The sequence below is a fragment of the Mustela nivalis genome (assembly GCF_964662115.1).
Source record: "Mustela nivalis genome assembly, chromosome: 4".
Taxonomy (NCBI): Eukaryota; Metazoa; Chordata; class Mammalia; order Carnivora; family Mustelidae; genus Mustela; species Mustela nivalis.
Genome location: NC_139023.1, coordinates 107,327,164 through 107,342,934, shown reverse-complemented (window position 1 = coordinate 107,342,934; position 15,771 = coordinate 107,327,164). Strand labels below are relative to the sequence as shown.

The 15,771-nt window shown below is 36.7% G+C and overlaps 1 protein-coding gene and 2 long non-coding RNA genes across 4 annotated transcripts in view; 2 read left to right on the top strand and 1 right to left on the bottom strand.

The window, feature by feature from the left end:
- The window catches only part of LOC309863853, a 199,793-nt gene that overhangs the window by 61,507 nt on the left and 122,515 nt on the right, over window positions 1–15,771 (top strand). The gene's annotated exons all lie outside the window — the stretch shown is intronic.
- Window positions 1–15,771, top strand: part of LOC309863852 — an 88,904-nt gene that overhangs the window by 16,176 nt on the left and 56,957 nt on the right. The gene's annotated exons all lie outside the window — the stretch shown is intronic.
- LOC309863891 (alcohol dehydrogenase 6-like) overlaps window positions 1–15,771 on the bottom strand; it is a gene marked incomplete at both ends in the record, with an annotated part of 29,250 nt that overhangs the window by 2,931 nt on the left and 10,548 nt on the right. Inside the window, 8 exon segments of the mRNA XM_082729141.1 lie at window positions 1,634–1,766; window positions 2,980–3,240; window positions 4,380–4,596; window positions 4,713–4,800; window positions 8,910–9,051; window positions 10,680–10,781; window positions 12,587–12,657; window positions 12,660–12,768. Of these exon segments, the coding sequence (XP_082585267.1) occupies window positions 1,634–1,766; window positions 2,980–3,240; window positions 4,380–4,596; window positions 4,713–4,800; window positions 8,910–9,051; window positions 10,680–10,781; window positions 12,587–12,657; window positions 12,660–12,768 (1,123 nt within the window).

Genomic DNA, 15,771 nt, shown 5'->3' with positions numbered 1-15,771 from the left:
CATATAGTTTAGACAGTTTTCAAACTGCTGATTTTTCACTGGGTCTTGGGGTGAGCAAGACCATACATGAGCCTTCTAAGAGAGGAATCTCAGTTTCCTATAGCACTTGGGACCCCCACCTAATGTCAGCCCTGGTGGGTTTTCCAAGCCAGACATTCTGGGGTCTCATCTCATCCTTGTGCAAATCTCAGGGGCCAGGGTGCCTGTTGTAGGGAACCAATCTTTTGCTCTTCTGGAACAAGCGCCTATCTGCTGAGGTTCATCCTTACTGTATATCACTGAAGCAGGGGTGGGGTTTTTGTAAGACCATGTCTCTGCATCTTCTCCCCATGGCAATAGGATCCTTTTATCCTTTGTTGTATAGAGCATTTCATCTAGTTTTCAGTTTTTAGATCTTTTCCAGAGGGAAGTGATCCGTGTGGGGCTGTAGGCTTGATGTGTCTGTGGGAGGGGATGAGTTTAGGATCTCCCTATACTGCCCTCTTGTATCCTCCCTTTCTTAAATATTGTCATTATTTGAAAACTATTGACCCAGAGGATTATACTGTCTATGGAAGGTATGATTCATTTAATAATAACTATATGAATGCTTAAGTGGCCAGTGATATAGTTTATGGGAATTATTTAAAATCCTGGTGATCTTATTTTATAAGAGTTAGCTGAGTATGTGTATTTGGAATCAATAGTTTTCATCTATAAAAGGGGGACAATGCAGTGGTTGTATCCAATTATTACAAATGGAAGAACTGAAATTTTTAATTTAAACTGGATTATTTATGTATTTGTTTGTTTGCTTTTGCTAGCCCTGCCATTTATCTACTCTTCATAAATGAATTGGGTAAGACTCTTAGTGTCTATAACAATACATTGCCATAGCTAATTTGGAGACCACAAATAGCTCACTGGTCCAAATAATTCAGATAGCTCCTAATCCTTATCTCTTCTGCTCCCAAATTCAGATTGTCCCAAATTTCTGGATAAAACATTTCTTCTTAAATAATAGATTACTTGCTTATGAGACCAGAATCCTAAGCAGATTTATTTAGTTTTCTACTTTCTTAATTTTCTCAATAAACTACTCTTTTAAAGTGCATTAGAATGCAGGTTCTAGGACAGGCTTAAAAAATGGAAAATCAAAGGATTCTATGAAAAAAATTTTTTTTTCTGGGAATAATTCTCATTTGCTTTTTATTGGTAGTATTTCTTTTTAGTCACTAATCCATTATGTTTAATATCTTTGAGTTGATATGAGGCTTACATTAGTCAAACAGTAGTTCAGTATATTCTTCAAAGAATCTCACTTGGCAGATATATATAATTCAATTGAAGTATAGTTTTTGATCACAATATTGCCTTTTCTTTTCAACTTATAATTTGTAATAAACTTTGGACACCGGTTTCTTTATTAATCAACAAAAAGTTTACCAAGAAGTAACTGTAAGTTTCAATAAAATTAAAAAAGTAACTGTATACATCAAATATCCATCTCCCTATCTTGTATATTTATGTGTTGAAACAAAAACTGTAATCTAAAGTTCTTGTTTTATTTCCTTCTTAAGCATTTATGACACATTTCTCTACTTATCATCTCTAAAACCTCATGCATTTTCCCTCTCCCCTATTTCATCCATACCTCCAAAAATGGTTCCCTTCAAAGAACGTCCTGAAAGAAACAATAAGCCACTGATGTTGAGACGGACGCCTGCCAAGAACCCAACAATCACACAGACCCCGTGGCTCTCGTGGCACGAGGCCAGGGCAGCTTCCTGTTGTGAAGCAATGCAAGACAATGCAAGAGTTAAAAGATGTACTTGAGAGTTGGACCTAATTTCAGATAAACTGCTAAATGGTCTGTGATCTTTTCTGATGCTCCATGACCTCATTTGAAATAACATTTATCTCACAGGGATTTACTGAAATGACATTGCATGATGCCTAGTGTAATACCTGGCACTTTAAGACCCAGTAAATGGAAATTAAAAAATGAAAATACTAAACACACCCGTGGTGGCAACAACAACAGCAACGATAGTAATAATTTTTAGGAGAACCATTACTAATATGGGTGATTTGTTAGAATTGACTTTTTCTTTTAGACATTGACGAGTACAGCTGGAGAGTTGTATAACATCTTGTATTAACCAAGTGATAAACAGACATGTTCCCATTAGTTATTTTCAAAAGCTGTTTCTCATAGCAAGACTATCTGTGGGAAAGACTGTGAGAAAGATTTGGTTATACATTTTTACACACGAGGGAGTTCATGTGTAGTGAGGAATGAAAACATTTTGTAAGCTGAGGAAAGCACTGAGATTGAAAGAGACGGTGATTGGGTTTTCATACAGCTAACTAGAACACAGAGTCATGCAATTCAATAGTATGTTATTTCTACAAATCCTCAAGGAAAGCATCAGATTGTGAAATAACTCCCTCTACATTTATATTCTTATATAAACCATGTTCAGCTGGAAAAACAACTACTGCTTGCTTCACTTTTGAAATGAATCCATCTAATCAAATTGGCTAATATTTTCTTTGGAAGCTTACTCAGATCTACCGTGAAAGACTGCTCAAAGTGCAAAGCTCATTCCTTTATACGGTGGTTAATCCAGTACTACCCTTCTTTCTTAACTCTCCTGGCTTGGAATCTGTAGTTACCAGGTTGTTGTTCATGAAATAATTCAGTGAGAATTCTTTACAAAGCTTTTCTGTACTTCCTGTTGGAGGTTGTCTTCTTATTTGAAGGAATGGTATGATGGAAGAGAGGGAGAAATCTCAGTATGGGAGTTCAGTGTTGGAGTAGTGAATAGATTTGTAAGCGTGGACAGAGGATACCAGCTGGATGTCATGGGGGCACAAGGAAAATTAAATAATTTAGAGGAAAAGTGGAGGGAATTTTAGAATTTTCATTCAATTAAAATCTAAACTTACGACGGGCAGAAATATTGGTTATTTTCCCTCGGGAAAAAAATCACATACCACAGTTTCTGGATTTCCGATGACCTCAAAGCAAAATTCCACACCAGCACCTGTCATATCAAATAAAACTTCTTGGATGGGCTTCTTGAAGTCCTGTGGGTTGATGCACTCAGTGGCACCCACTTCCTTCACCTTCTCAAATTTATCTTTGTTGATGTCCACCCCAATGATCCTGGCTGCTCCTGCTGCTTTACAGCCTATGATCACAGACAGGCCGACTCCTCCAAGGCCAAACACCGCACATGTAGAACCTGGGGTCACCTAAGCACACGAAGGCAGAAAACAAAAGCAAAGGGGACATGTGTCTTGACTCAGTTGGAAAGAGCCAAGTCTGTATATACTTTTTATGAGATATAAGCAAAGGACATTTTCAGATAAAACTCGTTGTAACTGAGAGTTTTAGTTTCTGAGGGTATTTCTAGATGTGGAATACTGTTTGCTAGAGGAGCAAAAAACTGCCTGTAAATACAATTTTAAGTTCTGGAAGTTAACATGAGTAGAAGCAGTTTAATGAAATTTCATTGGATCTTAAGACTTACTTAACAGAATATTTGATTCCAGTTATTTTATTTCCTCATCTATCTCCATGCAACTCTTCATTTCTCTTTTCCTTTGGAAAACTTTGCATCCCTTTAAATGTCAATGCCTTATGAAGCAAAGGCTTATTTTTGGGGGGGGGGTCCAAAATGAGACTATTTCAAATAGAACCCCTTCTGTCCTATTTCTCTAGGATGGGGACTAACAGACTTTAGAGTAAAACAAAGTAATGAAGTTCAACAGCTATTTACAAAAGGTAGCTGGGAAGGTTTGGGGGATGTCTCAGAAACAGTAGTTCCCACTACTGAGTAGTTCCCATTCAGTCAGAGTGGGATTACCTGACCAATTTGTCTTATATAGCAGTATCTCCTCTGCCACCTGGTCTTTTTACTATCCTTTTATTTTTATGAGCACTTGACTTTCCCCTGATACATTATACAACAGAATAGCAGCTCAGTGAGTTTTGCTGCCGAATGCCAGCACCTGGAGCAGTGAATGACTCCATAAATGTTTGTTGAATAAAAACAAAACAAAACAAAACAAAACAAAAAGGATGAACTGGAATGTGGAGGAACACAGTAATTTTGCAACTGTTTTATGTTTAACTCCCAGGAATTCCTGGTATCTCCATTTGTGACTGTCATCCAGACTTGATTTGCTACTTACCACTGACCAAAAGGGAATGGGAAAGATATTGAAGGGTGTAAGAGGATGACGAGACAGTAAGGAACTCAGGGATGTTTAGAGGAAGGTTTGTGATTCTTCCTCAGGTTGTTTGGTTAAACATGCCCAGCCAGGTGCATGAGGATTTTCATCTCCATCGACCAAGAATTCCGTTCATACCTGGTATAAATGCTCCTCACCTTGGCAGTATTGATTGCAGCACCATACCCGATGGGAAAACCACAGCTCACTAGGCATACTTTCTCCAGAGGAGCAACTGCATCAATCTTGGCAACCGAGATTTCTTTTATCACTGTGTATTTAGAGAAGGTGCTTGTATTTGCAAAGTGATACACTGGTTTTCCCTTGCAGGCAAACCTACTGGTATCATCAGACATCAGGCTGGACTCTGACTGTCTGTTATAGACAAAAACAAAACAAAACACAAAACCAAATTTTTCTTTTGAATTAGAAAGCTTAGTTTCCTTCTAAGGAAATTGAATTTTTCAAAAAGAATATTAGTAAAACCTTACTTGGTTTGTATACAAAAATTATCCCCAGGATTAAGGCAAGAGGCACATTCTCCACACTGCGGTAGAAAGAGTATGATAACTTTATTTCCTGAAGAAGAAAAGCATTTATTAGGTTATTATTTTTCCAAGTAAAGAGATAGCTGACTTTCAGGACTTCACCAACAAGACACCCAAGAAAATATGGTAACTGTGAATTATTTCTGCATTTAATGGTGCTCAGTTTTGTGGAAAATATCAAATACTTATGAAAAGAGGGGATGTCTTCATCTGTGTCCAGCCCTGGGCTCAGCAACTGAATGTCAAGGAACTTGCCATCCTGTAAATTCCTCTTGAAGTCAAATGATTTTGTTATGTAGTCATTGAGCCATGCCTTACTTTATATTTTCTATACAACTTCTGCTGTGAAGGATTGGATGTAAAATAGAATGGATTCTAGTTCAGAGAATAAGTAAAGAGTGTCTCTTTACTCTCTTCTGTGTTTTAAATCAGTCCTTCTTGGCGGTGGTTCCTCTAGTAATGTGCAAAGTATAAGAAAAAAAGTTCAGGCAGGTTCCTCTAGTAATGTGCAAAGTATAAGAAAAAAATTAGAGTAACTTGCATGTAATGGACTTACTGACTTGTAATCATACAACTGCATTATCTATTATTGTAGAGGAATTTGTTTCATATTTTTAGTTAAGAACACTTACAGGATTTGGACTTTATAAATTTACTTTTAGTTTTTAAAAAGTATACATGCATATGTCAAAACATTTAAATTTCACAAAAATGTAGTTTATGTTCTTATCAATGGTATCTTTCAGAGTTGTAACCCATTTCAAAATATAAAGGCTAACACATGGCTTACCCTCTTTGTAGATCTTACTTTTTTACTTAACAATAGACCTTGGAGATTTAGTGATTTTTGTTTAATAGTTACATAGTTTTTCTGTCGTATAGATATATCATCATTTATTTAACCAGTTCTTTGGACACTGATAGACATTTAGGTTTTTTCCTAAACAGTCATGAAAAATAACAATGCAATGAATATTTTGTGCATACATGAGCTGTGGTAGGCAGAAATTTTAAAAAGTGCCCCTCCAAGAGGTCCCATTCGAATCCCCAGAAACTGAATGTGTTATCATGCCCATGAATATGTTACAGGGAAAAGGGGGCTTTGCAGATGTAATTAAGTTCATTGAGCATCTGACATGAAAATAGGGAAATCATCCTAGGTTATTTAGGTGGATCCAAAGTAATCACATGAGCCCTTGAAAGGAGGCAAGAGGAAAAATCAGAAGAAGACAAAGTGATTGCAAGGTTGAGTAGGATTGGATATGCCAGTGCTGCCTTGAGACTGAAAGTGGGCAAAGGGCCACATGAGAAGTAATGTGAACAGCTTCAAGGAGCTGACAGTGGCCCTAGCCAACAGCTGTTCAGCTAAGGTTGAAGATGTCAGTTTTACAACCTCCAGGAAATGCATACTGACAACTTGAATGAGCTTAGAAGTGGATTTTTCTCCAGAATCTCCAGATGAGAACCCCACTGATCAACACCTTGATTTTAGCCTTGTGAAACCCTAAGCAGGGAACTCAGTCAACCACCCATACTTTGGACCCACAGAAACTATGAGATAATAAAGTTGTTTTACTTTAAGCTTCTACATTTGTGGTGCTTTGTTTTTTTTTTTTTTTTTTTAACATCGTTAATAGAAAGCTAATACATGAGTATAGAACTATAGAATGACTTTCTAGAATTGGGAGTATTGGATCCAAAATATACACATTTAAATGATGTTACATATTGCCAAATTCAAAGTTGTACAAATTTACTTTCTAGATAATAATGTTTGAGGTAGCTATTTGCCTGCACTCTGTCAGCCCTACATAGTATCAGAATTTTAAACCTTTGCTTATTTGTTAGATAAACAGTGTTTTCCTCCTACACTGTTGGTGGGAATGTAAGCTGGTGTAACCACTCTGGAAAACAGTATATAGTTCCTCAAAAAGTTGAAACTAGAACTACCCTACAACCCAGCAATCACACTACTGGGTATTTACCCTACACATAAAATGGAGTGATCCAAAGGGGCACATGCTTCTGAATGTTTATAGCAGCAATGTCCACAATAGCAAGACCATGGAAAGAGTCTAGATGTCCATCAACAGTGTATATATACACCACATCTGTTGTGGTGTATATATACACTGGAATACTATGCAGCCATCAAAAACTGAAATCTTGCCATTTGCAATGCTGTGGATGGGACTGAGAGTATTATGCTAAGCAAAATAAGTCAATCAGAGAAAGACAATTATCATATGATCTCTCTGATATGAGGAATTTGAGAGGCGGGGCAGGAGGTCATGTGGGGAAGGGAGGGAAAAATGAAACAAGATGGGACCAGGGAGGGAGACAAACCATAAGAGACTCTTAATCTCAGGAAACAAACTGAGGGTTGCTGGAGGGGTGGGGAAGAGATAGGGTGGCTGGGTGATGGACATTGGGAAAAACATGTGCTATGGTGAGTGCTGTGAATTGTGTAAGACTGATAATTCACAAACCTGTACCCTTGAAACAAATAATACCTTATATGTTAATAAAAAAAAGCAAAAGCAAAAACAAAAAGCCAGTATTTTACCATTGTATTTTGTTTTAAACATTTTAAAATTTAAATTTGATTAATTAACATATATATTTGGTTTTAGAGGTATAGCCCTGTGATTCATCAGTCTTACATAATACCCAGTGCCCATTGTATTTTAAATTTTTATTCAGTATGTTTGAGGTTAAGCAGCTTTTCATGTGTATATATGTATTTTCTCCAAAGGAAATGTACATTTCCTTTGGCTATTTTTCTACTTGGCTGTTTTTATCAAATGGCTTTTAAAAAATTCTTTATATATTAGGGGAATTTGCCCATTGTCATAATTGTTGTTGATTTTTTTTTTTTTTTTAAGATTTTATTTATTTATTTGACAGATCAAAAGTAGGCAGAGATGCAGGCAGAGAGAGAGGGAGAAGTAGGCTCCCTGCCGAGCACAGAGCCCAATTAGGGGCTCGATCCCAGGACCCTGAGACCATGACCTGAGCCGAAGGCAGAGACTTAATCCATGGAGCCACCCAGGTGTCCCGGGGGTTATTTTTTATAAACAAAATTTCAAGAACTTTTTATGGTGTTAATTTAATTGATGTATTATTTCATATCTTCTAGATTTTTTTGTGTTGATTAAAATTTCCTTCCTTTCCCTGAGGTAATACAGTGTTCTCTTATGGTATTTCTTTTTTTTTTAAAGACTCCCTTTATTTATTTGAGAGAGAGAGAGCACAGAGGGAGAAGAAGGAGAAGCAGGCTCCCTGCAGAGCAGAGAGCTGGGTGGGGAGGTTCCATTCCAGGACCCTGAGATCATGATCTGAGCTGAAGGCAGATGCTTAACTAACTGAGCCACCCAGGTGCCCCTCTCTTAGCATTTTATAGCACTTCTGCAGTTTCACTTTTCACATTTAATTCTTGGGTTCATAATGTGTATTTCCTTGACATAAAGAATGTAATAGCAACTCAACTTACTTTTTCCCCAGATGACTATCCAATTGTTTCAACATCATTTACTGAGTAATCCACATTCTCCCCCTCAAATTTGAAAGCAAAACCAAACCAAACCCTGTGTTAAATTGGGTTTTGGAGGGGGTAGAGGGATGGGTGAGTAGGTATTAATGTGGTGGGTGTTAAGGAGGGCACGTATTGCATGGAGCACTGGGTGTGGTGACTAAACAATGAATTTTGGAACACTGAAAAAAATAAAACAAAATAAAATTTAAAAAATTAAAAAAAATTTCTTTATATATTTGATCTAATTCTGGACTCCTTCCCTCTTTTGTTCCACTACTGTGTTCGGCTATTTATTATATGCTTCATTTTAATAATTTTCAACAGTTTTCCTCAGTTTCCTTTTTTATAAATGTTTGCCTCATTTGTACTTTATTTCAAGTTCAGTTTATTGCATTCTACTTGTTTTTATTAATATCAAAATAGGAATGCATAGATACATTTTGTGTTTTGTGTAAATTATAAATAACGATCCCTCCTTTCCTGTGAAATGGGCAACTTTTCACATTTTGTTTCCAATTGAGCTTAACATTTAAGAGATGCTTGTTATTTTCCTGATGGGGGTTCTAAGTTGCTGCAATTTCCTAGCTCCCAGTGCTAATTCATACCTGTTTTCACTGTGCTCACTCCTTCTCCCACAGTCTCAACTATTCCAGCTACTTCGTGGCCCATAATGACAGGATAATGGTTGTAAAAGGTTTTATTCTCCAACATTTTCATCTCTGAACCACAGAGTCCGGTGGCCACAATCTATATGGAAGGCAAAAAGTAAGATGGTTTTCTCAGTGTCAAACAAAGGTGTTTCAGAATTGTTAATCTTTTTTTAATGTTTTTCTAAAAATTTAAATTCGATTAATTAACATATAATATATTATTTGGTTCGGGGGTACAGGTCTGTGATTCATCAGTTTTATATAATACCCAGTGCTCATGACAACACATACCCTCTCCAATGTCCATCGCCCACTAACTCATCCCCTTACCCAATTCAAAATCAGGGAAATACAAATCAAAACCACAATGAGATACTACCTCACACTAGTCAGAATGGCTAAAATGAACAAGTTAGGAAACGACAGATGTTAGTGAGGTTGTAGAGAAAGGAGAACTCTCCTATGCCATTGGTGGGAATGCAAGCTGGTGCAGCCACTCTGGAAAATAGCATGGAGGTTCCTCAAAAAGTTGAAAATAGAGCTACCCTATGACCCAGCAATTGCGCTACTGGGTATTTACCCTAAAGATACAAACGTAGTGATCTGAAGGGGCACATGCACCCAAATTTTTATAGCAGCAATGTCCACAGTAGCCAAACTACGGAAAGAGTATGAATGTCCATCGACATATATGATTGGATAAAGAAGATGTGGTGTATATATACAATGGAATATTATGCAGCCATCAAAAATGAAATCTTATCATTTGCAATGACCTGGTTGGAACTAGAGAGTATTACACTAAGCAAAATAAGTCAGTCAGAGAAAGACAATTATAGTATGATCTCACTGATATGTGGAATTTAGGAAACAAGACAGAGGATCACCGGAGAAGAAAGGAATTATTAATCTTTTAAAACTTTTTATGAGTTTGATACACTACATTAATTTTAATGCATTTATTTCCTAGATTTAATTGTAGAGAGGGGTCAATAATAATTTGTTTAAAGCAATTCAGTGGTTTTCATTAGCTAATTTCAGAAGCAAAATGATGATTTAAGACTTACATAGGTTCAGAAAAGACATCTGTACAACTGTAGTGTACATCAGAGGTCTCACTTGTCCTTCATTGAAGCTTGTGGGTAGGAGTATGGAGGAAGAAGACCAATTATAGAAATGAAATAATTGGAACCCAGAAAAGCAAGAGATGTTTCCTATTATAATTGAAGACTTACTTTATTTCACGGTGGAGGGGGTTTTAGGGCTGTATTAATCATACAATATGGTTTATGGGTAGAAGCTTCTTTTAATTAGTAGTTAGTATTATAGTTGTAAATAAGTATCCTTTATGCATTTAGCCTATGCTATATCTTCCTAATCTTTTGTCTGGCTGGATTAAAAGACTGATGAAGTGACGTCTGCCTTCGGCTTGTGTCGTTGATCCTGGAGTTCTGAGATTGAGCCCTGCTTCAGGCTCCCTGCTCAGTGGGAAGCCTGCTTATCCCTCTCCCACTCCCCCTGCTTGTGTTTCCTCTCTTGCTGTCTCTCTCTCTCTCTGTCAATTAAATAAATAAATAAAATCTTTAAAAAAAAGACTGGTGGAAATGGAAAAGAAATAGCAGAGTATGTAGTTTTATTTCTGAGTTGAGCATTGTGAAAAGAATGTGTAATTTACAGTTAATAGCTTTGATTTTTGGTGTGGAAATATGATTTTTTTTTTTTTACCTTTATGCGAATTTCCTTTGCCTTTGGTGGGGCAACTTCTACCTCCTCGATGGAAAATGGTGCACCAGGCTTCCAGAGTATGGCTGCTCTGCACCTAATGACCTGGGAAATAGAATATGGGGGCAGAAAGGGAAACTTCTTAGGCCTAAGAGCTGGGGAATTCCTATATTAATGAATATTAGAAGGTTTAGTTCAGTTCTACACTCAGAACAGAAAAAAATAATCATTGCTTAAATATATGCTATATGTAGTTTCTAAATACCAATTCAGCTTTTCTTGTGCTATCAGTTTCTATATTCTAGTTATTTTCACAGTGTTAATTATATAATGCTATACAATAAGAGGGTAGATGTCCTATTTTTGATGTTTGTATCAAGAATGAAGTTGTCCAGTGGCTGTTTCTGCATGAGGATGGCATTTGCATTGTGGGAATTTATGTGATCCTAGGTATGGGAGATCATCAGTTTTGGGGTAGAGGGGTCAATTATGGAGCAGGGAATGGAGACCATTAGTTGTGGTAGTTCATCAAATGGTAGTGGTCACTGGCAGTCTAAGGTCAGAAAAGTTGTTGGTGGCAAAGTAGTATTTAGGGGTTCTCATTTCAGTCTACCCCTATACTTGCTATAAAACCTCTTCCTATGTTGTTTTACCTTTCTTTTTATAGATTCAACCACTACCTTTTTGGAGATAACTTTGACAGTCTGTATCTATAGATAAACTTGACTCTAAGCTTTAGACTTATTTATTCATCTCCTATTTGAATGTCCTATAGAAACATTTAAACATGAACACATTAGGGGTGCCTGGGTGGCTCAGTTGGCTGAGCGTCTGACTCTTGATTTCAGCTCAGGTCATGATCTCAGGGTCATGGGATCAACCCTGCTTCGGGCTCCATGCTCAGTGCAGAGTCTGCTTGAGATTCTCCCTTTCTTCTCCCTCTGCTCCCCCCCCCCCCCTTACTCTCTCTCTGAAATAAATAAATAAATCTTTCGAAAAACAAAAACAAAACATGAACACATTATTTCTTTTTCCTTCCTTCTGTCCTCTTTTCACCTTCCGTTCCCCCCTTTCCCCTCCTCAATGAGTGGAGGACACAACATATAATCTATTCCTCCCTCTGTAGTCTCTGTTTCAATGAGTGGCCATGTAACCTATTCATTTATGTAGGAAAGAAACCTGGGAAGTATCCTTAGTTTATCTCTCTCCCTCAACCTCCACAATCTACCACTTTCTGGGAACTTTTTCCTTTTCTCTACTCTCACCACCACTGTGTGGTCCACATCCTCATTGCCTTTCACCTAGCTTGAGTTCATCAATTTCAAATCCATCCTCTATGCTATTTGCCATCTGCACTATAATCCTGATCGTGCTAATCTTCTGCCTAAAAGTGATACTCTGATTGTTTATCAGGATCCATTGACATGATCTATGGGGCTCTCCATGATCTTCCAGTCAGTGTCTCACACCTTTCCTCTGGTCACTTCCTGCCTTAGATTTTACCCTCCAAGCACAGGAAAATATTCTGGAGATTCTTATGTGGGATATCTTTCTTGTTTCTATGTTGCTCCTCATGCTTTATCTGCCTGCACAACTGTCTTCTCCTGTACGTGGCACATTCTTCTGCAGGTTTCCTCTTAGGTGTCCCCATCTCTGGGAAGCAATGCTAGGTTAGGAGCACTTTCTCTCTTTTCTACCCTTGCACACTCTTTTATAATGATTCTTTTATAATTACTCTATCTCCTTGTGAGACCACTGAAAGAGGGGATGTCTCTGACTCTGGAAAATTTGACATAGGACTTAATATATTGATTAATGATGAAATGAAAAAATGAAGAAAGGCAAGTGCTTAAAAGGCATAAAATAAAAGGGAGTAGAGGAGCGATACTAAGATCAAGATAGTCTCCTACTTTGAAAAATATAGATACTGTTTGGGTGATGAGGTGTAGGTGAAAAAGCAAGCACAGAAGCTGACACAATCATGACACAATATAAAGAGAAGACTGTACTTACTTTCCCTGTAGTACTCATGCTGCCTGTTTTGGGGTTCTTCTCTCCACAAGTGAATGTATTGAGAAAGGAGGGATTCGGGCTATAGCTTTCACTGCGGGAAGGTTAGTATTACACAAGTCACTGGTTAGCCAAGAGGTTGGGTCATGAGTTTTTTTGTTTTGGTTTGGTTTTTAAATAATAAGGCTATCATTATGCCCAATACCTGGAAACTGAGATTTTTCCATTTCCTTGAGGGAGGTTTTCCTAAGTATAATCTAAATAGATTTAGCTCAGTGAAAGAACATAAAATGTGAAATTACCTGAACTTCTTTTCTTTTCACAGTCGTGAAAGTCGTGAAGCTTCTCTCTTAGTACACCTGTTGAATTTTAAATTTGGTCTTTTAAATGTCCAAGTTTAGCATTTCTAATAGAGCTTACAAAATTGTTTCTTTTATGTTGCTTTTCAAATGCAAATATGATTGTGTCTCTAAATTTGAGTAATCCTTTTGATTTTCCAAACGTGTGTCACATTGTTGAGCATATGACTAGACAGTTTTATCTGGTAGTTTAGCATACACTCCCCACTTCTTGGTATGCTGAACTGGTTACTCAGAGAAAGTGAACCCAATTTGCATAATGATCCTGACAGTCCGATTTGAATTTAAGATAAACCTCTGTATGTGGACTAAGAGAGTCTTGACCAAGACCCAGGACCTTGGTAAACAATGATGGGAACAAGTAAATACGTCTCTTGTGAAGAGAAGAGAAGAAGAGTAAATGCTGTTCTGTGTCAACTGCTGTGATCATAAGATTTTTTTTTATCATGTTGATACGGTGATTTACACTGATTAATTTCTTGATGTTGAACCAGCTTTACCTACCCAGAACAAATTGCACTGGGCATGCAATTCCTTTTCTATAATCCTGGATTTATTTTGCTAATGTTTGTTAAAGATTTCTGTGTCTCTATTCACGAGAGTTACTGGTGTTAGTTTTTCTTTCTATGTGCTGTCTTGGTGTGATTTTGGTATCAGAGTAATACTGCATTGACCCTTTCACTGCAGATGACTGAACTGTGTGGGTCCACGAATTTTTGTTGATAAATGTAGAATAATAGTGTAAATGTATTTTCTTTTCCTTATGACGTTCTTAATAACACTTTCTTTTTTCTAGCTTTATTGTAAGAATATAGCCTATAATACACATAGCATATGTAATATGTGTTAACTGTTTATGTTATCAGTAAGGCTTAACTGTAGTTAAGTTTTTGGGGAGCCAAATTTATCTGCAGATTTTCAGCTGCACTGTGGTGGTGGGGTGTCTGTGCCCCTACCTCATGTGTTGTTCGAAGGTCAACTGTAATTTTGAGAAATTGATCCCTCCTCTTCTGTTTTCTGGGAGAGATTGTGTAAAATAAGTGTTAATTCTTTAAGTATTTGGTATAATTCTGCAGTGAAGCTATTTGGGTCTACAGATTTCTTTTTTGGGATTTCTAAATCATGCATTCAACTACTTTAATATTTGTAGGGTATGCAAATGATCGATTTTATATCTGGTGAGTTGTGATACTTTTTTAAGCAATTAGTTCGTTTTATCTAAGCTGTCAAATTTATGTGTATAGAGTTAATAGTATTCCCTTCTTTTTTTGTATTAAAGTATAATTATATACAGTGTTATATTAGTTTCAGTATAATATAATGATTTAACAATTATATAACTTTTTCACTGCTCATCAAAATAAGTGAACGCTGAATTCCCCCTATCTGTTTCACCCTTCCTCCCACTTACACTAGTAGTTGTCACCACTGATAACTACTAGGTTTTCTCTGTATTTAAGAGTCTGGTTTTTTTTTTTTTTCATTTGTCTTTTTGTTTGTTTATTTTGTTTCTTAAGCTCCACATATAATTGAAATCATATGGTATTTGTCTTTCTCTGACTTATTTCACTGAGCATTATATCCTGTAGGTCACCCATATTATTGCAAATGTCAAGATCTCATTCTTTTTTTTATAGCTGAATAATATTCTATTGTGTATATATATTATATCTATATTTGTTCTTTATCTATATATATGTATTTATATCTTTATCTATTCATCTCTTGATGGATACTTGGGTTGCTTCCATATCTTGGCTATTATAAATAATGTTGCCCTAAACATAGGGCTACAAGTATCTTATTCCTGACCTTAGAGGAAGAGCTCTGTTTTTTGCCATTGAGTATAATCTTAGCTTCTTCTTCTTCTTTTTTTTTTTTTTAAAGATTTTATTTATTTTGACAGAGAGAGACACAGCAAGAGAGGGAACACAAGCAGAAGGAGAGGGAAAAGCAGACTTCCTGCCGAGCTGGGAGCACGATGTGGGGCTCAATCCCAGGACCCTGGGATCAAGACTTGAGCCGAAAGCAATGCTTAACGAGCCACCCAGACACACTTAGCTTATTATTCTTTTGATGTCTGCAATGTTTGTAAGGATATCCCATTTTATTCTGGGTATTGATAATTTGCATCTATTTTTCTTTGTCATTGTTGCCAGAGATTTATTAATTTTATTGATATTTTAAAGGAACAACTCTTTCTTATTGATTTTTGTTTTTCTCTTTTCATTTCATTGATTTTTGCTATTATGTTATTTTATTCCTTCTGCTTGTTTTGAGTTTATTTTGCTCTTTTATTTCTGGGATCACGAGGTATGAGGGAGAATGATTTGCAGCTTTTCTTCTTTTCTAAAGCAGGTGTTTAATGCCATAAATATTGGATCAGTGTAATTTTGCTGTATCACACAAATTTTTTAAAAAATTTTTCAGTGAATTCTATTTTTTTAAAAGATATTATTTATTTATTTTAAAGAGAGAGAGAGAGAGCATAAGAGGGGAGAAGGTCAGAGGGAGAAGCAGACTTCCTGTGGAGTTGGGAACCTGATGTGAGTGAGACTCCATCCCAGGAATCTGGGATCATGACCTGAGCCGAAGGCAGTCACTTAACCAAATGGGCCACCAAGGAGCCCCTGTGTCACACAGATTTTTGACGTTATTTTTTCATTTTCACTAAGTTCAGTGTGTTTTGAAAAATTTTCCTTGAGTATTCTTTAACCTAAAAAAAG